This window comes from Neopsephotus bourkii, unplaced genomic scaffold, assembly GCF_033783945.1.
Source record: "Neopsephotus bourkii isolate Nb327-2 ecotype Australia unplaced genomic scaffold, CSIRO-AGI_Nbou_v1 NB_1792, whole genome shotgun sequence".
Classification (NCBI taxonomy): domain Eukaryota; kingdom Metazoa; phylum Chordata; class Aves; order Psittaciformes; family Psittacidae; genus Neopsephotus; species Neopsephotus bourkii.
Window position 1 is genome coordinate 7,240,284 of NW_026902266.1, and position 27,815 is coordinate 7,268,098.

Here is a 27,815-nt window from a genome sequence, read left to right on the forward strand (position 1 = left end):
TCATATTTCACAACTTTAATAGAATATTCTATCTATTCTGTACAAATTGAAAACACTGTATTAAGTTACAAATGTGTAAAGTAAGGCTGGAGCACTCTACATGCCTGGTCACAGTGTTGATACAGGTGCTATTCAACTGCTGCCAGAGGTTGGCAACGGATGCTGAAACTAGAAACATATACCTGAAGTGCCACACAACAACAAAAGGTAGTTCTGAAGACTTCAGAGCTTTAAAGAAAAACTGTGTAATGGAATAATTTCAGTGTTGCAAGTAAGACACCAAGATTTCAGATTTATTGAACTGAAATTTGATAAATTTCTGTGTTCATAGTGAAAGGTCCTTCCATGCTGGACACTAAGCAACAAGACTACTGGAAATTTTCTTTGGCTGCAACCCACTTCCATCAACAGCAACAGTTTGGCCTTTGTGTTCTGATCTTCATCCAGAAGAGTTGTCATTTTGATGTAAGTTCACTTCTTCTGTCTAGACTACTACAATGAGACCAATTAAAATCATCTGTTTTACAAGTAACCATATTGTATGCAAAAGATGAAGATTTCAAGTATATTAAAAACTATTAAAAAGCACTAATTCTGTCAAAGTACTTACAAACATGAATAAATAAATAGTAAGATGAACAACTAAGTCTCAAATATGACACCCCCTTCAATGAAGTAAAGTTACTTCAATTCAGTTGGTTTTACTGAGATAATAAATATGACATTTAAAGCTGCTCAAGCACTAGTTCAATTTGTAGGTTGCAAGTAACATTAAAAAAGTGGGGAGGGAACTAGCAAAAAAGTCATATTGCTCTGTTTCATCTACCAGACATGTAATCCATTTACTTTAGCTTCTCAGCATGTTGCTATTCTGCAATTTTCAACGTTTGACAAGAAAATGAATAATCCGCACTTGGTCATCTGGACTATTCCCCTACGCATAGGGCAAAAGGCTCTAACGGCCTATTGACATACATAGCTAGAGTGTACCAATGGCTGTAGAGTGTGCTTTATTTAAACCTATTTCCCAAATGCATTGAAGTTGCCACTGTACATGTTAAGCAATAAAGAAAAGTTAGTGAAAATCATGCATTTTAAAACAAATTAATTTTAAGCGTTGTTAATAAGATTGTGCTGCAGCGATGGAATATCCTGAACTGCAGGCCAAGTATCCAAATATTTGTTACGAGTTGTTCAAATATCACTTCCAAGTGGTATTTCCTTATTACTGTTGTTTGCACTCAGCAGGCTGGCTGGAATCTTTCTGTATAAAGGGAAAAAGACAAGACAGTTAAAAATCAAGATGGCATACAAGAAAACACTTCAACAAATAAAAGAAATTGTCTATGCAGTTTTGAATTAGCTAGAGCTTTCCTCAGCATGTATAAAAAAAGCTATACGTAAACTCGAGCTACACCATAGAGATCTGAAGTGCAGTCACCATCTATACTGGATTTCCCCTTGCCCCCAAATGGTTGATACCCCATAATATTTTTAATCTACATTTGCATTCTTTATGCTCCACCCAGCAGGCCAAGGTTCAGACAAACAAGAAAGCAAATCACCTTCTACTCCCCCCAGCCAGAGGCTCAGTTTGACTTTCAGTTCCTATTGAGCAGGAACAATAAAATGCCATCTCCTCACCAACTCCAAGGAGAAAGTAAGGCAGGGAGGGCGCCTGGTTATTCTGCAGCACATCCTTTAAACTACAGTGATAACAATTTAATTAATGGGTTGATTTCTTTGCGGTTCTACATCACCAGCAGGTAGCTATTCAACAATGTAACATTAGGCAAGAAGTCCATATGTTAAGCTGAATATGTAAAAGTAGAAACCCCTTCATTAGGTAGTAAAACAACTTCCCTTTTGGCAAAAGGAAGTGTATTTGGGAAAGAGAACAAGTACTCCAACAGCTAAGAACTTAAGGTTTTACACTCCACTTCTTGCTTTCTTGGTTGTGAAATAGGATTCTTAGAAAGCAGGATAATTTATTCAGTGTATTTCTGGTTTGCTTCTCTTACTATTCTTAATATAGTTTATTATGAAAAGACAGCAGTCACAGAAACCTGCTACATTCTAGTAAAGAAAAATACACATACAAAAAAATGACACCTTGAATGTCACCCACCACAAAATAAAGTGCTTCTTAGTAACTACCCTAAAAAGCTTCATGTGTTGTAAAACAAGTAAACATGCAAGAGTTCATTACATGTAAAGTAGCCAAAGAGCTAAGACAACTTAAGCTTTTTGCCTGCAGCAAGGAAGAACAGGTGCAACTGCGATTCCTTATCGTAAGTTCTGCTGTTGATACTCCACTAAACACAGACTATTTTTCTTTTCTTCACCTTAAATGCTTTAAGCTTACAGTGGTCATTATTATCCCCACTGGAAGTCTGGATTGAAGCTGAACACTGTTTCTTCTGCACAGATATGCCAAAGGCCCTTCAGACTTTTCTTCCTTGTGGTTCTCCTCCCCTAGCACATCTGGATAACTTCAACTTCTTACTCCCTCATCTGCCTGGGGTTCCAAATACCACTGATGTGAATTCATTTTCTCTGATCTGAGACTAAATATAGCACAAATTCCCTCTTAATAAAAGGGATATGTTTACATAGACCACAATTACCATTCTCTCAAAAAAATTAGCAACTGCCACTGGTAATATGTTGCAGGCTATTCCTTTTCACTTAGAGGCAGAGAAAGGACAACATTTTTATCAAAAAGCCCTCCAAAAGTATCAGTTTTTCTTGTAACTGCTTTGTATCTGAACACGGCTGCAGACTAGTGCACAACACCACTTCCTCTCCCCCATGCTTTCTGGGTAAGATCCATAATAACAAACCCGTTATTTAGAAAGTACTTAAAAATCTTTCCATCTCCTTTCTTGCTTCCTATTCACCTGCTATGTTTATATCACACACTTAGGTTGACCACTGCAACCACTCCAGACAAATTTTAACGATCAACTAAAACCACTGTTGTATTTTCTGATAAACTTAATTTTCTTTATACTTGCCTTTGTTTCTATAAACATTTACATCACATTACTGCACATAAATCTTTGTCCTGTAAAAACTGAGACTGCAAAGTTCCTTTTTAAGGATCTTTCAGTTTTTGCTCTCAGACAAAAAATAAGACTGTTTAAGGGTTTCTTAGATACGAGTTAAGTTCTTGGAGAACTCTGAGAGAAATACTGCTAGTTTATTTTTAGCTTTGAGTTGAGGGCGTATCTATCTTGAGCACATGGTATGAAAGGAGGCCATAAAGTAACAAGGCAGTATCTCAGATCCAGATTCCAACATAATCAAATTTCTTCAAATTTCATAGCACAGCATGGCTCCTCTTGCTGACAAGCCAGCACATGAACTCTATATTGCCTTCAACTACCCACCAGCCTCATATAAGCACAGATAGACAAGTACAATTTTTCCAGTTACTGCTGCTCATCAGGTACATGTATGCTGAAACTCATCTTTGGTCTCTACTGGATCCTCTTAAGATCAGGGACCAGACTCCAAGCTGCAAGTGTGACTGAGATACCACATCCCATACTTTCTCAGGCAAGGCTACTAGGATTGAGCCTGATTTTCCCAAGGTGCCCAGGCTCTTGGTGACATTTGGTCAGCCAACCACTACCAGTCCATTCACTGACCTTAGCTACACCCTGCACTATTCATCTTCCCTTTCTAGCAAGACTTCCATTCACATTGTATTTCTCTAAATTAACTTCCCAAGATATCTTGGAAAGGTGGTAAAGTGCATTGGCCAGGCAATAGAGACCAAACAGAAAGACTTTAACTGGTAAACGTAAAGAAGAATTGTATCTTATTTTAAAGTAAATTTAGACACAAACAAACACTCTGAAGCTCACTATGAGCAACACAGACAAGTAAGAATTCTTGTTGCAAAAGGGATTCTCTGTAGTATTCATGCCCAATAACTTAAGTTCATAGGAAAAGAGGTAGGATTGATTTATTTATTTATTACATCTTTAATGTTATTTCATAGTATTTACTTATTCTGTGCAAGGAGCTTAAACACTCTAAGCCTTTGATTCCACTGTCCCAGTGGAAATACACAAGCTAAGTAAGTGAGATTCCCACCTACTTTTCTTCTTTTGCTAACAAGCATCAATATACAGCTTTTTTTTGGCCATGTACTTTTACTTACTGCATTACTTGCTCAGAATTAAAACAAACCCAACCCACCCTTCCTACAACAGACATGAACATTTTTCTTCTGGCATTTGATTACCCAGAAGAACACCACAAGACGCTAAAGCTAATTAGCTTACATACAAACTGCTTGCTCAGACATCAGCTACACTATCACCTGCTCATGGACAGAGGACATGCATCCAATTTAAAGAGAGAATTCCACCACCTAAAATTTCTGAGGATCATAGGGCTAGGACAGAGAATTAATAGCAAGTCTGTAGTAATACTGCTTTCATGACTTTCATGCACACTGCCCAGGCTGTCTATTCATCCAACTGATCCGGTATCCTAGAGGATGGAGGCATAAGACCAAAGTATCCATGCCATTTACCTTAGCAATTTAATCCTTTCAAATAAGATTTTTTTTTCACGTAACATTACTGCTGAAAGAGACACTGAACTTCTATTAATCTCCAAGGTTTTAAAGAGATGAGGCAGGATACATTCCTAGGTGATTCAAAGAACAATTGAGCTTTTACCTCCTTATTTGGGAAGCTTCCCGTCTGCTAAAGTACCGTGCAGGCACAGGCAGCCTATCAAGATCTCGTCTAACTCCCATACAGAGTTGGCTGCAAGTGGGATCAATGCAGACAGAAGGCACTAAAGCTGACATCCTTTTCAGCTAATACAGAAAGCCCTTCCATAATTCAAATGTCCTGCCATGAGCTGGTGAATTCAGGCGTCCTAAAGCTAAACCTTACTTTTGTACATTTTCTAATCCATGTTATTGAATGAGAAAAAGCAAGGATATCAGATATATACTCAGGTAGTAAAGTCAGTCTGAACTGCCTCCTCCACAACTGGAAAGAATGTTTTCAAAGGTTCTGACTAGGAATTTGCTGCTAACAGGCCCTTCTACCACTGTTACTTAGAACATAGGCCAAGCATCTCAAAGCACACGCAGTCTCTCCCTACAGCAGCTTTTTAGTCCATAATTCTAAACAGCATTCTGTATTATGTCAGCTGCTTCTCAATTCAAGCAGAGCATCAGCAATGTGAAACAGAAGCAGCTAAAGGAACAGGGTATGCAAACACACAAAAATATACTAAATGAAGTACATTTATCTAGTTTTGTAGCATCTTAGGAAGCTACTTAATCTTACTGCTTAAGTCTTCCAAAGCCACAACTTATATAAAGTGTAAGATCTGGTACTAACTGAAATAAGTAAAATGTATTGAAAACTGACAGGAGTGAAAGGAAGGAAGAAAAGTTAAAGCAAACAGTGTTGACACGTACGTAGGAAAAGCAGTGCAACAATAAAAGAGGTGGTAATACGGAAATGACCAAAGAGAAGAAATTGGGTTTGAAAGGAAAACAGAACAAACAACAATTACTTTTTGAGTACATGAAATCTATTCTAGATATAAAAAGGATGAGGGTGGGAGGTAGGTGGAGAGAGGGGAAAGAGTGAAAGGCAAAGAGGGGCAAGGGACAGGGAGAAACAGGACCAGAAAATGGGATGAACAGAAGAAATGGAAAACAGGATTAGCGGTATGAGCCTTAGAAGACAAAAACCAGAATTCCAAGTTGACTAAAAAAAAAAAAACAACAACACAACCCCACAAAAAAAAAACAACCCAAAAACCAGAACCCCAAAAAAACCCCAAAAATGCCCAACTGTCAGCCACTGGCTTCAGTTTAATTGTGAGAAGGGAAGACAGCTGTGGAACAGTTTGGAGCTGGATGACATCTAAGCTGTTGCGACAAACATGTTCTGCTACTGTGATGAATAAAGAGTACGAGCACCTTGAGGCAGCGTGTCTGGCTTCTCGAAGTGTATCAGATCAGAAATAAAACAACAAAAAAACCCCACTACAAAACACAAAACCACCACTCAAATTTAACAAAGACAGAGAAGGACACTATCTATGCATAGAGGGAATGAGTTGGAAAGAGTTACAGCTTCCCTAAGTAACCAAGGGGGGGGGGGGGAATAGAAACAAGCATAAAATACGGGGGGGTGGGGTGCGGAATATGGAGCCTGTTGCAGGCATTGTTCTCTGAGACATGGAATTAAAGGTGAAAGAAGACAGTATACAATAGAAAGAACTTTCTTCTTTTAAATAAAAAGACAGATGAGCAATAAGAAAAGCAATACCTGTTCAGAATCGCAAGTGTTCAGAAGAAGGCCTGCAAGAGTGACTGACTGGCTTTGGCAGGCCACATATGTAAGAGTTATGTTAGAAAAGACACACTAAGCAAACTGATGACTTACAAGAGTTCAAGAAGAGCAAAACACACGTTTAAAAAATAACTTGCAACTATACCAGAAACAGTAAAAAAATGCAACATCAAATCAGAAACAATGAAGAAATAAAGTCTGACAAGTTCCAGTATCTTTTATTGTGTGTATATAAAACACAGTTTGACTCCTACAAAGGCAAAGTAGAAGTTGTGCCAGGAAGCCAGAGAGGTCATTCTGAAAAATGTAATTTAATTATCTGACTTACAGACATTCATCTCTATACACATTTATTTCTAGCTTTTAGTAATAAAACCTGAAGTCTGAAGTCACCATACCCCATTTCTTTTTCCCCATACAAGGAAAAAACAAACAAAACCAAACCCAAACCAGAAGACCCTAGAAAACAAACCACATTGCATGGCTAAAAATGGGACTCTTGGAAGTTAGGTATGAATGGAATTCCACCTTACCTATAAATGTATGAATGATAAACAGACTTAAATTACACCTAAATGGGAAAAAATTGAAAGGAACTGTCAGCATAAATGAAAAGTGAAATGTACAAAATAATACAGGAGGCAACAACCATAACCTTCCAAGATATCTTAAGCTTTTTTTCTACAGAAAATCAAATCCCTTAAAAGGATACTTGATACTTAGCACAAACATACTCTGACTTAGAAATAATACTCTCTTTTTCAGCTGTCCCAACACTGCATATTGATCCTGCAGAGCAGAGTGAGAATACTCATTTCTGCTACTCTAATCCCCTTTAGCCAATCTTTCCACAAGAAAGGCTTTCTTTAGTATACAGAAAGCCAGGTTCAACTCTTGAGATGGTGACAAAAGCACTGACTAGTGACATGATGAGGTATATAAAATGTCAGAAGAGTGACATGGTAAGCTGCTGCTAAGACTTTCATCCAAAGATCAAGCACTTTTGCACGCCTTTCACTTCTTCATCTGTGCCTTTTATAAAAAAATTAAAAGCTGGTGTTTTAAAAACTAAATGAATTCAAGAGTGTCATCACTGTCTCAGCTTCACTGAATGTACAGCATTAGCTTTACCACGACTGAAGGACTGAAAAACACTTATCAGAAGGAACAGTAACCCTTAAGTCTGAATTCTAAACCAGGTCTCAAAATTTAAAATTCAAAGTTAGGGACTAACTTTCTTTGGTTTCTAGTGATTACAGACATGTGGAATCTAAATTGCAGCCATCATGACAACCAAAAAGAACAATTTAAGAAAAATAAACAAGCTAGTTGAGATTTATCAGGTATAATTCTAAGTTGAAGTCCAGCTACAAAATACTTGAATATGACCTTCTAAATAAAAAATATGTACTATACAGAGATACCATTAGGAGGTAAAGGCACATAGTTTGGAAATTATCTTTTTCTTGGTGCATGTTGGAAGATGAAACCCTCATTTTCTCACTTCAAGGAAACACTTAACTTTTTATTTAAGAGCAATTTTGAGTGCTGAAGAAGATTAAAACATTGCAGTCAGAAGATAGGGTGGGTTTTGGTTTAATTTATTAATATTTTCACAAACTATTATAACCTTAGTTACACTGCTTACAATTAAAAGTCTGCATTATGACTTAAGCACACAAAAATTTTACCTTAGGATCACTCTCTGCATCCTCCTCCTCTTCTCCCTCCTCTTCCCCCTCCAACTCCTATGACAAAATAGAAATAAACTAACAGAAATTAAAACAGGTTAAAAGTGCAACTTTTTGTAATGGAGAAAACAAAATAGTAAATGATATTACCACTATATTCCAGAGTGTTTTGGATGTCAACATTAAAACTACTTGGGTTGACTTCAAAGAATTTTGCATCTCTAAAATCTTAAAGCAAAATATTTAAAAGAAGTTTTAAAACACAGATTTAAAAGATTCAGCATGGCTTCAGGCAACCTTCCTACATAAGCTGCTGCAGTTTCCAAGCAATTTTTTTAACTTTTACCTGACATTATTTGGAATTTTACAGTTCTGGCAGTAAGTATATATGTCTAATTTTGTTCTTTGTTTTTTTACCTCCTTCTAAAGGGCCTGTTTATTTGGATTACTACAGCCAAGCTACGTACTCCTGCACAGGATTTTTCCACTCTGTTGTACATACACCTAAATACGGGAGACAGATTAAGAATACACTTCTATCAAGGCCCAGTAAGAAAGTGTTTCGTCACTCAAGAGCCCAAGCCCAGCAGTCTGTACCACAACTTGCAAAGAGATAAAAGCGACTGCATGCTGAAGGCTGCCAGCTTACATTAGACCCCCAGCTTGGTAACTTCTGATGTAGTTTAACCAATGAGCAAGAACACTACAGTAGAAGCAGCAAACCAAAAATATAATTACCTATGAGGGGCATTAGCTCATTTAAGCATGGTATGATTTAGTGGCTTTGTGCAAAGACTTTTAACAGTATAGTGTTTGTATTCAGAGAACACTACTGTAAATAGACCAGAGCTTCAGGTATATGAGAAACTGCAGCCTAAACTAAGCCTTTACCCTCAGCAGTTGCATGCTTTTCCTTTTTTTACTTTACATTTAGCAAGGCCCAGTCTTTCCAAGTTTATGACAACTAAAAGCTGACAGCAAAATTCCACTACTGCCTAAGAAACAGGCATTTAAAAATACTAGAAAAAACTGGATAAATATTCTTGTGGAAAGCACAAAACAGTCATAGATTCTGTAAGTCATGAACTCTCTTGGAAAGAAGTATCATACACAAGAGCATTTATGAACAACTATTTTCTGTTCCATGTAAGACTATTTATGGAACAAAAACATAGTAGGTAATTAGTTATCTATGAAAGATACAGTATGCATCTCACCTCCTCTTCACCTTCTTCATCTTCTTCAAACTGAAAGACAAATCCAAGGTTTTATTAGCCCTGCTAATACTTGGATAAAATCTTCTGCAGTAATAGCATATTCAAACACAGTAACTGAAACTGGCCACTTCCAGAAGCAAAGATTAATAATTCATAGCAAGTTGAATGACTCTTTCCTGTTCCTTAGTAACAGGAATCTCTTCAGATTCTTTGCTATTCTCATGTAATTAATACTACACACTAATCAGAAAAGAAGGATAGTGTTTCTAGCTACACAGTGACTAATAAGCAAAATGCTCATAGCATACATACGTTATCATCATCCTCTATAGCTTCCCCAGTGAAATAAAGCACAGCACGAGGGACTATCCTTTCACGGAAGAAGTGTCCAATTTCAAAATCTGCTGCTAAAGTAAACTCTGAATCTTCATCCTGTAAAGCAAGACAAGTTTTCTACTAAAAATCTGTTTGCTCCTCTGTAGCGTACCACAAGTATTTCAAAGTCACAGATTTGAGAAATATCATACTGTCAACAACATAAACCTTCAGGTCTCATGTACTTTCAGTATATTGGGCTTCAAAACAATAAAAGAAATACGGCAAGTCTATACACACTTTCCTACTTTCTACATGCAAGCTACCGACCTGCCGAAATACCTTCTATTGAACAGGCTCCTATAAACTTCACTGTTTCTGACACATGACATTACAGAATCATTCAGAATGCTTCAGATTGTTTTTGTTTTTTTTTTTTTAAAGCCAGATTCTAGCCACACAGTAGTACTGAGTAGCTAGAGAAAATAAGTACTTCCCAGCAGTGATTATTATAGATGTATTGGATTAGCAAGACATGTAACAGCAAAATAGCAACACATTAGAGAAGTCAACAATATATTTCACTTTAACAAGGCAAAGCTCAGCTCTTGCAAAAGCAAAAATGACAATAAAAACACAAAACCCAAAAAAAAACAAAAACAGAATCCAAAGTGTCACCACAGACATTCAGCAAAAAAGGTTCAGCAAAAAGCAATTGTGCAATTTCATAAATGTAAGCTTACCAGTGCCTCTCCATCAGCAGATACTGTAAAAAGAAAAGACAGTAAATTGTAGAATAGTTCATATAATCTACCTCACCTCAATATTAAAGACAACAAAACATAATATAAAGACTCTCATACTAGAAAACACTGGAGTTATAAAGTCCTTCAGAAGCTATTTAATCTCTAAAACAATTCCAATTTATTTTAAACCCTCAGTAAATGCACTTGTTGGAGAAGATGCCTAGTACTGTAGCCAGTATGGAAAGAGGGTAGAGTTTTTTGTTTGTTTAAAAACAAATGAACAAAAAAAAAAACCCCACAAGCCAAAAAACCCAAACCAATAGCTCACAACCAAAACCATATTTTCCTCCTCTACTCAGGCGCCATATCAGAATCTACTCTTATCCTACTGTGAAAGTTATAATCTCGCTCAGTCTGTTCTCAAGTTGAAAATGCAAGCATGAACTGCTGACAGAAATTCATAATCTTTATATAGCTTATAGCTTTCTTATGTAGCTACTGACAAAGTATGTGTAGTATTAAAAAAAAAAAAAACAAAAAAAAATACAAAGCCATCATGGGGCAAGCAAATCTTCAACCCTTTCTGAAAGCAGCAACTACTTGTAACAAAAATAAATAATGAAGTTGTTTAAGTTAAAATGTATTTCTGTAACAAGCAAACTCCAACATCAGAAATACTTATCACTTGTTTCTTATCCCCATGTGCAAAGCCATTTGCATCAGCATTTACAAGGGACAGGTAGCTCATAACAGCCCATAACTGAATCAAGAACTAATGGCCATTTTGTTCAGTACATCTCTGAAGTCCACAAAGTAAACTGCTTCTTCCATTCACATTTGGGAAAAGATATGTATCATGAAGAAGTGTTTTTGGAATCCACCTGAATTATTTTAAGTATGTGAGTACACATCTAACATTAGGTAACTAAGAAAATTAGGAGGGCACATATGGAGCACTAGGAATCACTTAATCACAGAAGGAATCACAGGAAGTTCTGTCACTTAACATGGAGGTTTAAATGAAACTGATATGTTATAACTTGACCAACACTGTAAGGTTTCTTTTGCATGTTAAAAATTTCAAATTGATGCATGGAGCCATCCTGTGGTAAAAACAAATCAACTTCTTCAGGAGATTCGACATGACTCTTTTTATACTATGAATCCTGTTCACACAGCACACCTAATGGCCAAATTCTAGAGAATAACACCAGAACAAAATTATCTGTTTGGATGGGCTGCAGCTTGCTACCTTCCCATAGTTAGAAGGAAACATAAAATGCAGCAACATAAATCATTTATAGGCTTAAGTTGGATAAACAAGTATACATCAAAATAAAACCCAACATATTTTAAGGATCCTAAATTCTCAGTTTCCAAGCTTACCCTTTATTGGGCTGAAGAAGTTAAAAAAAGAATCATTGGGTACTTGTTTAGTAATTGTTCGAACTGTGCCTCGACCCTTGTGTTTCTGTTTTTTCTTGATTGTTTTAACTGTAACATTTTTTCCTTTCTTCCAGTCAATAGTACACCTAGAAGCAACACATGGAAACAGCATTTCAACAAAAGACATCAGTGAAAATAAAGAACTGAGCATTACAGAAACAAGTATCAAGACTTGTAAGACTGCTTATTCTTTAGATAAAGCCTGTTTTACACACTCGTAACTGAATCTACTTGACAAGATGTAGTGCTAGAGACTATGTGTATGTTGGACATAGTAAACATTTCCCCTAAATGAAAAAGCTAAATAGTTTGCCTTCACATAGTAATCACTGCCCCCAGCCTACTACACTTTAATACATCTTTGCCTCAACTACTGGAGTTTTGTAACCAAGGACATAATTTAGGCTATTCCTGAAAAATTTCATCAGTTGAGAATTATTCTTCCAACAGTTGGACCAGCAGAAAACAATACATTACATCCTCTCACCACAGACCCAAGGCAGCACCCAGTTACCCTAAGAAATAAAACACACAGAGTGGACAGGGAGAGGCACATTTCAGCTCTCCAAAACACAGTGCTCAGACTGACTTGGCAGTCACGTACAGCAAGCTAGGAAAAGCTTACTTTCCAGTTCCTTTCTGCTACTGTGCAAACTGACACCTTTATCTCAATTAAGTCTCTCTCCATTCACCTATATTTAACCCAAAACTGCACATGGCGAAGAATGAGTTGTGAACATAGAGAGCTCTCTTCTAATGGAAATAATGGTGTCACAGTAACTCTCATGCAACTCAAAACATCTTGTCCTACAGACAAACAGTCAAAGACAACAGTTTTTAAAGTTAACCTGTATAAAAAACATCAATAGAAATGTTTTTCTGCTCTACTTATTTCAGTATCTACAACCCTCATCAAGGGTTGCTGCATCTTGCCTTACTGTGGGTGAATATTCAATTCAAAAGCCAACATGTAGCACTAAAACCTAAAGTTTTTGAGGTTGCCAACATGCCCTCAAGGAAACAAGCATTTGGTACTAAAAACCAACCAAACAGCAAAAAAAAAAAAAAAACACAACACCAAAAAAAAAACCAAACAAAAAAAACACCTCCCCACCCCCTCCCCCCCCCCCAAAATCAAATCACACAACCCACCAAAAACCAGAATCCCACAACAATAAAAAAAAAAAAAAAAACAGGAGAGGAACAAACAGGAGAGAAACCCACCAAAACTCCACACACCCAAAACAACCCTCCTCTCCTAACCTCACCCCAAACCCCTCAAAATCCTAAACACAACAAAAATAAACCTCTCACCAAAACCCAGAAACACATCCTTGAAGGGGTTAAAAAAAAAAACCACACCAAAAACCAGAGAAAACATCAAGGAAGCTAAGAAAATTAAGGTTCAAAACCATTTTTCAGTTGTCTCAGCTCTGCTGCAGCACTGAACACTGATTATAGACCAGAGAAAGGGGAAGAGAAAGGGTCAGGCTGGACAGAACAGTATCTTACCCAAATAAAACCCATATGGTGTCCAACTCACTAGACTTCCAGAAGAGACATGAGAATTAAATATGAAGTTTTCCTTACCCCTCACAGTCAACTATTTCAGGTCCTTCAAATGAAAAGGGATCCGTCTTGTCTGGCTCTGACTTCATCTTGTATGTTTTTGTCAGGACTGAATTAGAAAAGTAGTCATTGGGCCCAAAGTGGAACTCTAATGAGAAAGACTAGAAGAAAGTTCCATTATAATGTTACCATTAATATTTATTTTTGAAAGTGAATCAGCAGAATTACCATTAAACTCTGAATACAGGAGAAAGTAAGAATTTGATGGCAAACATACCTTCTGAACTACAGTAGAAACAGGAAATGAAACATGTTAACAATTCTGAACGTGCAGGAAGCTAGAACAACCTTGGCTAGTATTAACATTCAAATTACAATGAAATACTTGCTCCATTTAATTCATCTTTACATACAGAACTGCTGTCTTAAAAGCAATCTTAGAAATAAATACTTTGAGAAAAGTCTTGGTATCACCTTCTATGGAAGCCTAGCCATCCTCCATTGACTATGGTGATGAAGTACTTATTTTGAAGTCATTCTGACATCAGACTTAACACCATCAGATTCTGCTACTCCGCACTCTGATCATTCAATGTCATGATCTTAAGAAACTGAAAGAGACTTTATTTCTAATTAAAAAAAAATTAGACTGCAGGAGTCTGTAAACAGTGCACTTCACCATGATCCAGACTTTTTTTTTTTCCATTTGATAATAGAAAATCCCACAGACAAACACTGACTTTCTAAACCGAAGCCTAAGATTATACATGTCTTGACAGGTTACAGCCTGAAGCAGGTGTTTCTGCTTATGTTTGAGCCTCCTGTGGTACCTGAAAATTGTCTGCAGAAATTCAGTTTCTTACATGAGAACAAAAGGTTCCAGCTATGGAGAACTACAGCATATACAATGCATAAACTTTCAAACCTGTAAAGCTTTCAAAACTGCTTACACAATGCTATATATGCCCACTTTGCACTCAGGATCAACTATGAATTACTCAGAAGTAAAACAAACAAAAATTGCCTTGGAACAGGGGAAACAAAGCTTTTCAGCAGCATTGCTTTAGTTTCTTGGAAAGAGGAAAAAAACCCAGGCAAGTTCAACAACAGAGAGCAACTGAAAGTCAACCCCCCCCTCCCCAACATCACCATACCTACTGCACAGCCACAGCATGCAGAACATTACTTTAAGTATCTTATTTACTCCTCCAACAACATGCCATAGGAACTAGACCTAGTGTGCATACACAACAGATTAGATGAGTGCCAAAAACACTGGCCTTGAATATACTTCCCAGGCATTCTTCAGATTCTGGCCAGAAAACGGTCTGTTATCACCCCAGTCTGTCTTGCCATCCTCTTTTTTTGAAGACCCACCATGTGCAGACAGGATAACTAAATCCAGGGAGAACAGCCTGTTCAAACATATTTATCCTTCACTCACTACCCTAAGACCCCTAAGCCTAAAACCCAGTGAATCAACTCATATGACTGAAACCTGAAAAGACAGTAGTTAAAGAGTGATGGAGGCTGGAACTAGATGTGTACTGGAGTATCTGTTGGCTTCACATAGCCTATTTCATAGAATCATAGAATAGTTAGGGTTGGAAAGGACCTTAAGATCATAAAGTTCCAACCCCTCTGCCATGGGCAGGGACACCTCACACTAAACCATGTCACCCAAGGCTCTGTCCAAACCAGCCTTGAACACTGCCAGGGATGGAGCATTCAAAGCCTCCTTCCATTTTAGAGCAACTCAAGACAGCTAGCTAGTATGGTTTGACAAGTGTCTTCAGGTAAGGCAAATCTCTCTGGCAAACATGCTCAGGGGAAGACTTACAAACTCAGCTCAACAGCTACCATGGCTAGCGCTTGTACCCAAATAACCCCACAAATAATCAGTGGGGTTATAAACAGGTAACCAGTGGCACTACCTATCGTGTAGGATCCCAAGGACTAGCAGGACAAAAATGTCTGCAGAGACTGCATTTCAGTATTTAATTCTATCCCTGCTAATTAGGAGACGTTTCCAGTAGTCTTTATTTGGACATTTTTCCTTTTGATACCAGCTTACCTTTGTAGTATGTTTTTCTCTATTTTCCCTGTAGTATGAGATATACTCATTAAGTTAAACAAAACCAAAAAATGAAACCCACAAAAAAAACAACAAAAAAAAACCCCACAACCCCAAAAAGAGGAACATCCCAAAAACCAGAGAACTTTCTTACTTCAAGCTAGAAAGTTATACTCAGATGCATCATCCAGGTCTGAGCATGCTAGCTAACAATCCCAATGTCCAAATACACACAACAAGAAATTACATTTATACAAACATATGTACATTTATTCACAAAATTACAAATAAATAAAAAAGACAGCAAAAGATAGCAAGGGAATTACTTACATTTCATGCAGATAAAAGTTTACATATAGGTACAGCAGACAGAACTTTTAAGCATCATAACTGTAGCCAGGTAAATCTACTTCTGAAGGACCATAACTACAGTTCATCACTTTGGGTCAACAGTAAATCAAAGAATTCCTAACTATCACGTATATATTCTAGTGGCAATGCCCAATCCCAAGTAGAATTAGTGTATTTGTTGCACACTGGTATGTGAACTTCTTACAGTACAGAGCTATCACTGCTGCACCAATTTTCAACAGCCAGAGCATTTCAGGCAAGACAGTCACATACAAACTGAACAACAGGTTTCATTCAAGCAGTCAGGAATGCATCCTTTTGTATCCAAATACAGAAGGGACATGGAGTTTGTCAGCCTTCCACTACTGGATTTCATATAGCACAGAAACATGCTGTCAGAATGGAACCTATTCACAGCAACATGCTGTCAGAGGTTATGAACAGCGCAAGACAATATAAAACCACTAATGTCTTAAGAGCAGTTCTTCAACTTAAGGTACTGTAAAACAAAGCTGAATGAGAACACAAAAATGCTGTATGCAAAAAAACTATTCCCAAACCACCTAAACACCCACAGATACCCTTCAAGAGAGAAATGACCAACTTCTCAGAAAACAGTATTCTTAGAATACTTTACTTTGTGCTCTTCTCTGTCCATACTACTTCCTTTACCTATTATTAAAGTGTATTACTTGGTGCTAACAGCAGAAAAACAATGAGGACAAAAAAAAACAAACCCAAACCCAAACACTTACTTTCAGCTGTTATCAACCTTTATAAAACTTAAAGGTATTTAGAAAAAAATCTTTTTTATACTATCAGAAAACTCTAACTCCACAAGACAAAACAAAAAATACCAAACATAAGGAGAGAGCCACAATGATAAAGTTTAAAGAAAGGATGCGTAAGCTCAAATCCCACCTTTCTCCCTGCCTCCCCTCCAAAGGAGTTCAAGTACAATCTGCACGAACTAAATAAGCAAAAGAACAGCTTTTTTCAAACACAGTATCTGTTTCTGTACACTGAAATTAAACAGAAAAACAATTTTGGGAGAAAAAAAAAACCCAGACAACAAAAAAGCAAGGTTGTACTTTTAAAATTACTCATTAGGTACACTTTCAAAAGACTAATATTTTCCTACCCTTTCCAATAGGCACAGCATCCATCATCGTTTTTGATTAAGTCATGTAGCTACACTATATTCAGTACAGCAAGTAGCACCTAGAATTTTTTCTGCAATTCATTTTCAAACCAAAAGCAGCCATGTAACTTTATTAGTAACTCATCTGAAATTTAAGAGATAAGAAGAAAATAAAAACCAGATGGAATTCAGCTATAATTTTGATCTAGAAACTACAATGATATCATGGATGTCCAAGTTAAGAATGAAAGAGTAAAGGTTCAGGAAAGCATGAAGATATTAGCCTACAAAGAAACTCCACACACACACACCAGCCAAAAATACTGGAATAAGAATTTTGAAATGCTGTTCACTTCAATACTACCATCTTAATGAGAAACAACTAGAGAAAACTCACCATAGGCTGTCCAGGTTCAGAAAACTTAACTTTAATATCCTGCAGATGTTTCAAGATAGGTTCATCATATTCCTAAGGAAAAAAAACACAAACAAACAAACCTATTCAGCAGGCAATACTCAGAATAACAAAATTTTAACCTAGCTACCTATCTTGCTTGTTCAACCTGTTCTTAAGAAAAGAACAAACCAACATTGTAATTATTCAACAAAGTTCAGATTTTGATCCACATTTCTTAATTGCAGTTGCAAATACCCTGTGCCAAATTCTCAGTTGTTAGGTCTCATCTTCAATAAATAATGCTGCTACCATGCTAGGCTGCAGGAACATAACTAAAAATAAAATTCCTTCAGGATATTTATGGCTGGTGAGATTCTTAGAAAGATTCACTTCAGGGAATTCTTCCTTAACAGTACCAAAAGCATTAATGTAACTGAGGGCAAAACAACATAGGCTATTTAACATTAATTCAACCAATCCATATGTATGCTTACAATACCTGTGCAAAATAATCCTTTACGGACTAAATTAACAGAACTACAGGGGAATGGCTGTTGTAAGTAGCACATAAACTTGCATTTTACTATCTAACAAATGTTGTTAAAAGATCTTAAACATCCACACAGTGTTTCGCACTTTGGGTCAGCTCTTTTGCTTGTCCCTCATTAACCTTTCAAGCATCTTTAGGAATAACATTAGGGATTCTGAAGACTCAAAGATCTGGGGTCTCACACACATTCCACAAGCACTCACTATTAATTATCAGTTTGTTTAAAGACAGAACAAAAATTACTCATTTCAGAGGAAAAGCTTACTTGTACTAATTCACTTAGCATATCTACATTCCTAAAGATGGTAAACCAGAAGTCTGGAATTCCTTTGACATTTGCCTCCTCTGTTTTTTCTTCTATTATCACTACATTTTTCAGGTCTCCCTGGGAAACAAATACAGAAAAATTTTAAAAATTAAAATTTAAAATTCTCAATATATTTAACAAACAGAGGTAGATGTACAAAACGTTTGCCATATTAGAAGCTGTGTTTAAGGAACATTTAAAATTTACACTGTTTTTTCTATAAATTAAGAGACACAAGGTTTATTTACACAACTGAATATACAAACATTTAATTCAGATTTACTTTCAACCTATTTGGAATTGTTCTGTACTAACACTAAATAGCCCTAGTAACAGTTTCAATGACTCGACAAACAGAAAGAATAAAAAAATATTTCTATTGTTATACAAACAGGAAAATATAAATACATTCCTACTTTTCTATTAATCTAATTCCTATAGCTTCACATGCCACTGTTTCATCTAAAACCTTAAATTTTACCTTTGCCCTCTGAAGTACTGTTTTGGCTTCCCAATTTTGCAGAATGGTTGGTAAAATTGGGGTTCATGGTTATTTTTCATCATTACAGTGCCTTTAATTAGTAATATTTGCAACACAGGATCCCCCACACATAACTGATATCAAGTATTATAGAGAAGAAAAATGACTAAGTCGCTTCTCCATCCCTCCAAAACCTGGAAACTGGCAGTTTGAACTAGCTGTATTGCACCTTTCCTTTCACGCCACTAGATAGCAGCAAATATACAAGATCATCTTAGCAGCAGCTACTTGGGTTATGACTAGAATATGAAGCAGCATTTTACCTGCTACCTAGACATGGTTCTGATCCTATAATTGCATGGAAGATGGCTTGTCAATGCTGTATTTACACAAAGCCTAACAAACTTTTTTTTGCTTATGCATACGGAGTGCCATGTCATGCTAAATCTCTTGAGATCAATAAAAAACAAAGAACAATTTGCTTTGTATACAGAACAGTATCCAAAGGAAACTGAAGGAAAACATGCCAAGGAAAAAAAATGCAAAGAAAGCCTGACAGAATGGCAAACTCAGCACTGTAAGCAGGTTGTTTCTCCAAGACAGAGAACCCATGAATATACACCTCAAAAAAAGATGACAGGAGAGTAAAAGGCAGCCTACAAATATTGTCCCTCCTAAATCTAGCTCCTACTCAACAGGCAAGTAGTAATCCACCAGCCAGAATGCATTTTATTAGATCAATTTAATTTTATGACTAGGTGATGTGCTTAATCTGTATTTATGGAAAAGCAAGCTAATTATGTCTCCCAAAATAAAGTGGTCAGGCAGACAAACAGCCAGCCTTTTATTACCTTGGGGTATCATATAGCACTGGAATGGAACCCATTATCAGAAAGATACTGTTAACAGGTTACGAACAGTGCAAACAAAGGCAAGCTTTCAATTCACCCAAGTTGCAAATGTGGAGAAAAAAAAAAAAAAACACAACTAACCTTTCAAAAGCTTTCACTGGACATAGCAGTGATTCATCACAAGACCACATTAATTATAAGACCTTTATTTCCAAAAGATGAGTCTTTAACTGGAAAACACTGTACAGGAATTAATTCTCACAATCTGATACATCTGTAGTTCGTTACTCAACTTGTACTCACAGCTAGTTTATCTTCTTCCTCATTTTCACTGTGCCACTCTGACTCTGCATCTGTGGGTTCAGCTTCCCCATTAATAAACTCTCTTCTCTGTATTGGAAAAATCAGGAATGTAGTTAACAATATGGAATTACATATATTCAAACAGAAATGACTCAGCTAGAAGGAGACAGGGATTATATACACGGTCTTCCCACCTTATCAAAAAGGGGTTGATAGAGTGCTGCATATTTTCTCTCTAAATCATGTACTTCTTCATAGAATTTAGCTTCTATATGGGCACATTTCACCTGTAGCTGTTTCAAGGCATCAATTCTCCTTTTCACTGCTTTTGGTAAACTAAAAAGCAAAAAATTTCTTAAGATTAAAAGACAGTTGCCTCAGCATTATTTAACAAATTACTGTGAAATAAGCTTGTAACTGAGTGCAATCTTTAAATAAAAGGCTTGTATCAAACATAAGTATTTCTTCAAACCCTATCTCAAAAACTTTAAAGTATCCTCTCCTATCCAAGTTGTTCTTAAAGGTGTTTTCTGTTCCATTCCCTGTGGCCACCACCCTTCCTGTGTAGTTCACAGATCTGAGATTAATACCTTGGTTTACACTTAAGCTTTGAGACCAAGTTGTGCTGATCTATCCATGACAAATAAGAACTGTGGATTCCACAAGGGAAAGTTTTGATTAATGGATCATACTCAGAAAAGTACACATTCCCTATCTGTATTTTAAGTTATTAAATACATAAATATAGTCAGGTAAAAAGAAATTTTATACCATTTTTTTGGGTTGTTTTTTTTTTTCTTGGTGTGTGGGTTTTGTTTGGGGCATTTTTTAAGGACCCCCCCCCCCCCAAAAAAAAAAGAGAGGTCTATCAGGGCTTGAAGGATGGCGTACTAGGGTGGACTCTCAATCTATTGCTTCATTTGAGGGAAAGGATAGTTGTTTAGACCCTGTCCCGCAGGGGAAAAAGGGTATCAGGGCGAAAGTCAACAGAGCTCACTCACACAGCTTTAGGTTAGACTCAAAGCCTGAGGGGGTTGTAGCTGGGTTTGAACATACTGGGGCATTGTTCTAGTTTAATGAAGACCAAAAGGCCTCCCGCCTCCCAAGGGTGCCACTAGTGTGCTCTGCTCGCTCCCTGCTTGTACACCAATGCACGCAGCATGGGGAACAAAAAGGAGGAGTTAGAAATCTGTGTGCAGTCTAAAGGTTATGATCCAGTGGCAATTATAGAGACATGGTTGGACAGCTCACATGACAAGAGTGTGGTCATGGATGGCTATATCCTTTTTAGGAAAGACAGGTCAGCAAAGCGAGGTGGTGGAGTTGCTCTTTATGTGAGAGAGCGACTAGAATGTATTGAGTTCTATCCAGGGGAGGTGAGGATCAAGTGGAAAGTCTGTGGGTACGAATTAAGGGACTGGCTGGTACAAGTGATACAGCTGTGGGGCTCTATTACAGACCTCCTGATCAGGACGAGGGAGTTGATGAGGTTTTCTACAGGCAGCTGAAAGTAGCCTCACGACTACATGCCTTGGTCCTCATGGGGGATTTTAACTACCCCGATATTTGCTGGAAGACTTACACAGCCAATCATTCACATTCTAGGAGGTTCCTCCAGTGCACTGATGATAACTTCTTAATGCAAATGGTGGACAAACCAACTAGGAGAGGAGTGCTGCTGGATCTAGTACTCACCAGCAAGGAGGGTCTGGTTGAAGTGGTGGTCAACGGCAGCCTTGGCTGCAGTGACCATGAGATGGTGGAGTTTAGGATCCTGTGTGGGAGGAATAGAATACCTAGCAAGGCCACAATTCTGGATTTCCAAATGGCCAACTTCAGCCTTTTCAATCAATTGCTAAGGGAAGTTTCATGGGAAAGGGTATTAGGTGGTAAAGGGGCTCAAGATAGTTGGTCAGCATTTAAGGACCACTTCTTCCAAGCTCAGGATCAGTGTCCCAGTGGGTAGGAAATCAAGTAAGGGAGCTAGGAGACCAGCATGGTTAAACAAGGAATTGCTGGGCAAACTCATGTGGAAAAAGAGAAATCTATAGATTATGGAAGGAGGGGCTGACCACTTGGGAGGAATATAGGACAGTTGTTAGAGGATGTAGGAAGGCAATTAGGACAGCTAAGGCCTCTTTGGAACTTAATCTTGCAAGTCAGGTTAAGGACAATGGAATGGGCTTTTTCAAATACATGGTGGATAAAACTAACACAAGAGGCAATATAGGCCCACTGCTGAACGAGGTGGGTGCACTGGAGACAGAGGATTTGAAGAAGGCAGAGGTGCTGAATGCCTTCTTTGCCTCTGTCTTTACTCCTGCAGACTCTCCCCACGGGCCCCAGATTCCTGTAGCCCCAGAAGGAGTGAGGACAAAGGAGGAGTTTGCTTTGGTAGATGAGGATTGGGTTAGGAATCAGTTAAGCAGTCTGGACATCTATAAATCGATGGGTCCAGATGGAATACACCCATGGGTGCTGAGGGAGCTGGCAGAGGTCATTGCTCGGCCGCTCTCCATCATCTTTGGTAAGTCGTGGGAAACAGGAGAGTTGCCTGAGGACTGGAGGATGGCAAATGTCACACCAGTCTATAAGAAGCGCAAGAAGGAGGACCCGGGTAACTATAGACCGGTCAGCCTTACCTCCATCCCTGGAAAGGTGATGGAACAACTTATTCTTGACACCATCTCTAGACGTATCAAGGATGAGGGGGTCATTAAGAGCAGCCAACATGGTTTTACCAAGGGGAAGTCATGTTTGACCAACCTTATAGCCTTCTATGAGGAAGTAACTAGGTGGATGGACGATGGTAGAGCAGTAGATGTGTTTTTTCTTGATTTCAGTAGGGCATTTGATACTGTCTCCCACACCAACCTCATAGATAAGCTAAGGAAGTGTGGGCTTGATGATCAGATAGTGAAGTGGATCAAGAGCTGGTTGAAGGGAAGAAGTCAGAGAGTTGTAGTCAATGGGGCAGAATCTAGCTGGAGGTCTGTGACTAGTGGAGTACCTCAGGGGTTGGTGCTGGGACCAGTGCTGTTTAATATTTTCATCAATGACCTGGATGAGGGAACTGAGTGTACCCTCAGCAAGTTTGCCGATGATATTAAACTGGGAGGAGTGGCTGACGCACCAGAAGGCTGTGCTGCCATTCAGCGAGACCTGGACAGGCTGGAGAGTTGGGCAGAGAGAAATTTGATGAAATTCAACAAGGGCAAGTGTAGAGTCTTGCATCTGGGGAAGAACAACCCCATGTACCAGTACAGGTTGGGGGTTGACCTGCTGGAAAGTAGTGAAGGGGAAAGGGACCTGGGGCTCCTGGTGGACAGGAGGATGACCATAAGCCAGCAATGTGCCTTTGTGGCCAAGAAAGCCAATGGCATCCTAGGGTGCATTAGAAAGGGTGTGGTTAGTAGGTCAAGAGAGGTTCTCCTCCCCCTCTATTCTGCCTTGGTGAGTCTGTATCTGGAATATTGTGTCCAGTTCTGGGCCCCTCAGTTCAAGAAGGACAGGGAACTGCTTGAAAGAGTCCAGCGCAGAGCCACAAAGATAATTAAGGGAGTGGAACATCTCCCTTATGAGGAGAGGCTGAGGGAGCTGGGTCTCTTTAGCTTGGAGGAGACTGAGGAGACCTCAACCATGTTTACAAATATGTAAAGGGTGAGCGTCAGGATGATGGAGCTAGGGTTTTTTTTCAGTGATGCCCAGTGATAGGACAAGGGGAAATAGGTGTAAACTGGAGCATAGGAGGTTCCATGTAAACATCAGGAAAAACTTTTTTACTGTGAGAGTGACAGAGCACTGGAACAGGTTGCCCAGGGGGGTTGTGGAGTCTCCTACATTGGAGATATTCAAGGCCCACCTGGACAAGTTCCTGTGAGATGTACTCTAGGTTACCCTGCTCATGCAGGGGGGGTTGGACTAGATGATCTTTTGAGGTTCCTTCCAACCCTTGGGATTCTGTGATACTGTGATTCTGTGATCAGCTATTCCCAGTCAAGAAATAAAAGCACAAATATCTGCTAAAGGCAAGATTTTATAATACAGTTAACAGGAAACTAAGCCTTGAACTAGGGATTTACAGGTCCAGAACTCTCCACTACATGTTGAAGAAAAATCTCATGGAAGTTATCAACCAATGCCGTGCACGTCCTGACAGAATACAGGTCACAGAAGGCAAGCGGGGAAGGGGGAGCACAGCACCGAAAAAACTACACGTATTTCAGGAGGGGGGGAGGGGAACCCAAAACAAAACAAAACGCAAACCAAGCCCCCAAAAAAGACACAAAAAACCAACAGTGACAGCCAAGAAAAATAGTGAATCAGAAAAATTGTTTGCAATTTTGTGTAAGTAAACTGAAACTTAACTCTTCCTTCCAGAAGCAGGCCACTATGAATTATGATTTAAATCAACCATTCTTCTTAAGTAAATAATTGGGTCTAATTTCCTAACTTAATTACACAGTAATAATATTCTACTATGCTTTCAGCCATTCAAGACTTATTATGCCCTGTACTTACGTTTCAATGTAACTTGAAGGAGTAAGCGCTGTGTTGTCAAGACGGTCCTGCAGAGCTGCCAGGACCTGTGGATTTTGCATCACTTGGTCTGACAGCTTTTCTATGAAGACAGAAAACCACTTTTAAAACAAATCTAAATAAATTTGTAGTACTTTTGTCATAATGTGCATCTTACTGTAGTCACAGTAAAAATACTATTTTCCAGGTCTCAAAACAGCACCACTATCGTTAACTAATAACTCAAGCAAAATTAACTCAGGATGAGATTTCAGAAAAATAAAATTAGATAGTGATATAAAACGTGCCTTTCTTTTTGCAACTATGCCAAATCTTTGCTTTCAGAAGCAAGCTGCACGTTGATGACTAGCAAATTTCATGTAAGAAAGTGCAAAATAGGAGTTTCTCTGGTTTCTTCTCTATATTAGCTGTAGCTTATCAACCACACATAAATTTGCAAGAGAATTACAGTATTATACTTCCAAAGTGCTTTCCAGTTAGACCAACTTCTGAAAAAATTATGAAAATTGTGCACTGTACAACACAGCAGGATAGCACTATGACTGTTTTCTTGATAACTACTTTTTTTTTTTTTTAACATCAGGATACTTCTGAAATCTGCAAGACCCCTCAATCATCACAACAGTTCACAGAAGGCCATTTTTATGGGAGGTCAGATCTAAAATGCCTCTGGTTAACAGTTAAAAATCCTTACTAATAGCCACACAGATGGGCACAGTGGGAAGACATTTGCTTTTTAAATCTTTCCATTCTTTCTCACTGTTCTTCTCCCAGACATTAAAAAAACAATAAAAAGCACAGCACACTAACTTGATAAAGCTTTTATATAGGTGGGTTTGTATGTTGTTTGTTTTATTGTTTGTTGGGGCTGCTGTTTTTTTTCTGAATGTAACTTGACTATAAGAATTACTCAATGGTATCTATCAGTTTACATGTTATTTCCAATTGCCACTCACAAAGACCTAAACAATATCTGATGACCACGTATGTGAAATGTATTTCATTATAACTTGTAAATTTGAGCATCAGAGTTAATAGCAATGGGACTGTAGCTTTTCCACACACAGGTTTATCTCAAAAACATCATTCAGTAGCTATCGCAGACCTTCCAAACGAAGAATAAAAACCTCAGGAAGACATATTATGAAAATGCGTTTTCCTGCATACAAGATAGTAAAGAGCTAGAACAGATATGGGACTACTTATTTTAATAATTATGCTGATAAAGATTAAATGTTAAAAGCTAGTCTATACAGCCTTACTTGCATGAAAACTTATCAGACACTTGCATAGAGAAGCATCCTAGCCACAACATAGACAAAAATAGTTTCCCTTTCACTAAAATATAGCCTCTATTTTGCTCTTGGCTGCAATAAGCATGGAAAACATCAGAAAGTGAACAGTTACACTAGAAGCCATTGCTTTGCTTTCAATAAGGAACATATGTGTAGTTTTGACTATAAAGATTTTGGAACTGTGGATAAAGAAGCTTCAATATACAAAGCAACAGTACAAAATATGTTTGTAATGTCACCTACTACTATGTAGTTTTTACCTTTTTTGTTGCTTGCATTTTTAGCAGCCTCAACAGAATCTGAAGCAGTATCTTCCGTTTTACTAAAAGAATTAAAACCATTAATGTTAAAAAGGCATCCCTTTATAAGAATTTTAGCATTTAAGAACAAAAGTATTCTCAGTTTTTTCAGTGTTTACTACAGGACAAGTATTAGTACCATACTCGTTTACAGAAGACGTGTTTATGTCTACAAGCTTCTCAGAACTGGGATATTTGGATATAAAACTAGTTCTCCTCAGATGAACAGGGTGCAAAAGGAGAAAAAAAAAAAGAAACAAAACACAACACACACAAAAAAAGGCCCGAAACCAAACCACACTTGACAGATAAATTAATCTAATTAAGTGAATGCCTGACTGACTATTCTTCTGTACTGGGTCACTCCGAACAGGAATATGTCATTACTCACAAATGAAAAAAACAAGACACCCTTTTAGTGTAAGTGATGAAGGAAAACATGAGAAAGGATTCAGGTAAGAAAGGAAGATAAATAAGAAATCAAAGCTCTGTTTCAAATTTCTATAGCAAGTGTTTTGATTAACATAAAAAACATTTGCTTCTACTCTAAGAAAACACCCTGTCCTCCCCACCTCTCTGCCTTAATGTCTTCCATGAAATTCCTGTGCTGAAGAAAGACAGGGCCTAGAACGGGTCAATTCCCACCAAGCTTTCCGTATTTTCCCTGTTAATTTGTAGGTTACAAAATACAGAATGGGTATTGCTGAAATTAACTTTAATTCAAACACAAAAAGAGCAAAGATGCAATATAGGCAAAATGGGTATTTGGGTATTATTAGTTACCAGATAGACTAACTTATCTACCTTACCCCTGAAAGGCCAGCATCACATACATATGCATTTATACCAGTTTAACACCACTGTTATTTAAAACTCGAAAACAGAACACTTTCTTCTGCATGCTTAAATCATACAGATCAGAGAAACACTGAGGACTAAATTCTCTGAGGGCCTGAAGAGACACTGAATATGAATGCTGAGAACTGAATTAAGACAACACAAATTATGTTAATCCAAGAACAGAGGAATTCTGTATTTGATACACTACAACCTCAACTTCTCCTGTATGTATGAAGTTAAGCATTTTGTCCTTACTGTAAGGAAACACAGTCTAGTTAGAAAAAAAATATTAGCATTTAATTCCTATAAGTAAGACTATGTTATTCTGGGCTGCATCAAAAGCATGACCAGAAGGTCAAAGGAAGTGACCCTGCCCCTCTATTCTGCTCTTGTGAGACCCCACTTGGGTAACACGTACAGTTCTGGTGTCCTCAACATAAGGACATGGAGCTGTCAGAGCAAGTACACAGTAGTGCCACAAGGATAAGGGGGCTGGAGCACCTCCAGTATGAAGACAGGCTGATAAAATTGGGGCTGTTCAGCCTGGAGAAGAGAAGGCTGCTTGGAGACCTCATAGCAGCCTTCCAGTATCTGAAGGGGGCCTACAAAGATGCTGGAGAGGGACTCTTCATCAGAGATTGTAGCGACAGGCCAAAGGGTGATGGGTTCAAACTTTAACAGGGGAAGTTCAGGTCAGATACAAGGAAGAAGTTCTTTACTGTGAGGCTGGGGAGGCACTGGAATAGGTTGCCCAAAGAAGTGGCAAATGCTCCATCCCCGGCAGTGTCTAAGGCCAGGCTGGACAGAGTCTTGGGCAACACAGTCTACTGTGAGGCACCACTGCCCATGGCAGGGAGTTGGAACTGGATGACCTTAAGGTCCTTTCCAGCCTGAACCATTCTATGATTCTATGGTTATCCAAGTTTGGTAATCCATTCTTCATAGGTAGAACAAATACTCTCCCACAGAAGACCAGATATAGTTGACTCCAACTACCTTGAATTAACTTCAAGAAAACAGCCCAACATACCTGTTATCTGCCATCTGTTTGCCTGTATCCAC

At 38.1% G+C, this 27,815-nt stretch overlaps 1 protein-coding gene and 1 non-coding gene across 6 annotated transcripts; both read right to left on the minus strand.

Moving 5' to 3' along the window:
• NAP1L4 (nucleosome assembly protein 1 like 4) lies at positions 1 to 27,815 on the minus strand. 5 transcript variants are annotated; one of them, XR_009723769.1, is made up of 15 exons: positions 27,784 to 27,815; positions 25,875 to 25,936; positions 24,302 to 24,401; positions 19,975 to 20,116; positions 19,781 to 19,867; positions 18,104 to 18,223; positions 17,289 to 17,360; positions 13,347 to 13,486; positions 11,697 to 11,842; positions 10,308 to 10,330; positions 9,562 to 9,681; positions 9,250 to 9,279; positions 8,033 to 8,110; positions 6,875 to 6,912; positions 1 to 1,264 (listed from the first exon to the last, which is right to left on the minus strand). XR_009723769.1 is itself a non-coding variant. In XM_061342467.1 (15 exons), the coding sequence occupies exons 1-14, from the start codon at positions 27,795 to 27,797 to the stop codon at positions 6,907 to 6,909; spliced, it is 1,119 nt and encodes a 372-aa protein (XP_061198451.1). In that variant the 5' UTR covers positions 27,798 to 27,815; the 3' UTR covers positions 1 to 1,264; positions 6,875 to 6,906. The 5 variants fall into 5 exon arrangements, 3 of the variants coding, with proteins under 3 accessions (XP_061198451.1, XP_061198450.1, XP_061198452.1); XM_061342467.1 differs by having other exon boundaries at positions 8,033 to 8,089; XR_009723770.1 differs by lacking the exon at positions 6,875 to 6,912.
• LOC133206508 (small nucleolar RNA SNORA54) lies at positions 19,424 to 19,551 on the minus strand. The gene has a single exon (XR_009723799.1). It is a non-coding gene; the product is annotated as a small nucleolar RNA SNORA54 (small nucleolar RNA).

Coding starts and splice junctions, on each gene's coding strand:
- NAP1L4 (XM_061342466.1), bottom strand. Junction 18,224..19,780: donor AGGAAGAAGATAAACTAGCT/GTGAGTACAAGT, acceptor TTTGTTTCCCAG/GGAGACCTGAAAAATGTAGT. Junction 13,487..17,288: donor CTGAACCTGGACAGCCTATG/GTGAGTTTTCTC, acceptor ACTTTCTTCTAG/TCTTTCTCATTAGAGTTCCA.